At 48.3% G+C, this 1,811-nt stretch overlaps 1 protein-coding gene across 1 annotated transcript in view; it reads left to right on the top strand.

Moving 5' to 3' along the window:
• The first annotated feature begins 184 nt into the window (after positions 1-184).
• HSPG2 (heparan sulfate proteoglycan 2) overlaps positions 185-1,811 on the top strand; it is a 65,005-nt gene continuing 63,378 nt past the window's right edge. The window contains exons 1-2 of the mRNA XM_023529396.1: positions 185-194; positions 769-806. Of these exons, the coding sequence (XP_023385164.1) occupies positions 185-194; positions 769-806 (48 nt within the window). The remainder of the gene's footprint in view (positions 195-768; positions 807-1,811) is intronic.

The following is a 1,811-nucleotide window of genomic DNA, read 5'->3' as shown; positions in this document are numbered from 1 at the left end:
GCACCCAGTGAACATGCCCACCCCTACATAGCGTCACTCCCTTCCAGCACCCTCCGCTCTGGGGGCTGGTTTCTGAAACAGACAGGCCTCACCTTCCACCCCAACCCTCAGACACTGGCTGCAGGGACAGAGCTCAGGGTAGAAGAGGGAGGGGGCTTGCCCTGACCGACCCCTGTTCTGAAAGATGGCCGGAGGTAGGATCAAGCAGGAGGGTCCATGCCCTTCCCAGGCCCAAGTAGAAAGAGGCTTTGTGGAGCCCTAACCCCTCCCCCAGGATGGGGCACATTCCTGGGCAGAGGCCTGGCCTCCTCACCCGCGCTATGCCGTGGGGCTGAGTCCAGGGGCTAGGGTGGGGGGACTTTCAATGGGCCTCTGTGCCCGCTCACAAGGGGCCTCTGTGGCCAAGCTCATAGCCCCCACACTCCGGCCCCCAGAGCCCCACCCGCCTGGCACCCAGGAGCCCAGCCCGACACGGTCCCTGTGGCTCAGAGCAGGCAGCATTGCCCTCACAAGCACCCTCTCTTGGTGTAGGAGTCTACTCCTGTACCTTGTGTGATCCCTCTGGGGGTGTGTACAGAGTGAAGAAGGAAGAGGACAGGCTTTGTAGTCAGGCCCAACTGATGCCAGTCCCTGCTCAGACACCTACATGATGGTCATCTGTCGCCTCTCCCAGCCCACTTCTGCCTCGGGCACTTTGCAGTTGCTGTTCTCTCCGCCTAGAATGCTCTTTTTCCAAATACCTCCTTGTGGCTCACTCTCTGCCTTCAGTCGTCCCTTTTGAGGAGAGGCCCTCTCTTGCCACCCTGGTAAAGTGCTACCTCCCTCCATATATTCCTCACTCATTGGTTTCATTTCCTTTCTCTTCCCGCAAGGAAGTGATCTCCTTGGGGGCAGGAATTGTCATTTTTGGAGTTCACTGCTCTATGCCCTGCCCATAGGACACTGCTTGGCATACAGTAGGCCCTCAATATAAATTTGTTAAAACCATGAATTCCTCCTTTGGATGGGAAGTAATCAAACCAAATATATTCCCTGGGTTCATCATAAAGACCAGAGAGAGTAATTACCCGTGTAGCCACTAGTATGTGCCAGACACCGTCAAAAACATCTTATGTTTGTTAACTTATTTAATCCTCACAACAGCCCTTTGGGGTGGGCACTACCATTATCCCCATTTTATAGGTGAGGAAACAGGCTCAGAGAGGTTAAGTAACTTGTTCAAGGTCACAGAGCTGTAAGTGGCAATTTTGCTACAGAGGCTGAACTTTTAACCACTTAAGCTATACTGTTTCTCATACGGTAATAGTTCACATATTGCACCTGCTGTGTGCCAGGCTCTGTGCTAAACGCTTTGTACATATTTTAAACTCATTTGTAACTCATGTCAACTCTATATTTATTATTTACAATTTACCCCTTAATTCATGCACAGTATGAGAATTAATGCATAAAAAAATCTTGTACATAACAGGTGCTCAGTAAATGATGCGCGCGTGTGTGTGTACACACCAGTCTGTATAAACCATAGGCATATGGTATGGATTGATTCAGCATCTACTACTAACAGTGCCAGGCTCTGTACTAAGCACTGTGTGTATATGTGTGTATATACATATATATGATTTATTTGCAACTCATACTAACTCATATTTATAACTTCTATATGAACTCAATGAACATTATAAGATTTTATGTGTGTAAAATATGTATAGTAGGTACTTAAGAAACAATAATTGTGTATGCTCACACCAATCTAATATGGATTGATTCAGCCATCAATTATTAGGTACCCACTATGTGCCAGGTGCTAT

Source organism: Pteropus vampyrus, unplaced genomic scaffold, assembly GCF_000151845.1.
Source record: "Pteropus vampyrus isolate Shadow unplaced genomic scaffold, Pvam_2.0 Scaffold36, whole genome shotgun sequence".
Lineage (NCBI taxonomy): Eukaryota > Metazoa > Chordata > Mammalia > Chiroptera > Pteropodidae > Pteropus > Pteropus vampyrus.
Note: the sequence above shows the minus strand (reverse complement) of the source record. Positions and strands in the feature narration are given on the sequence as shown.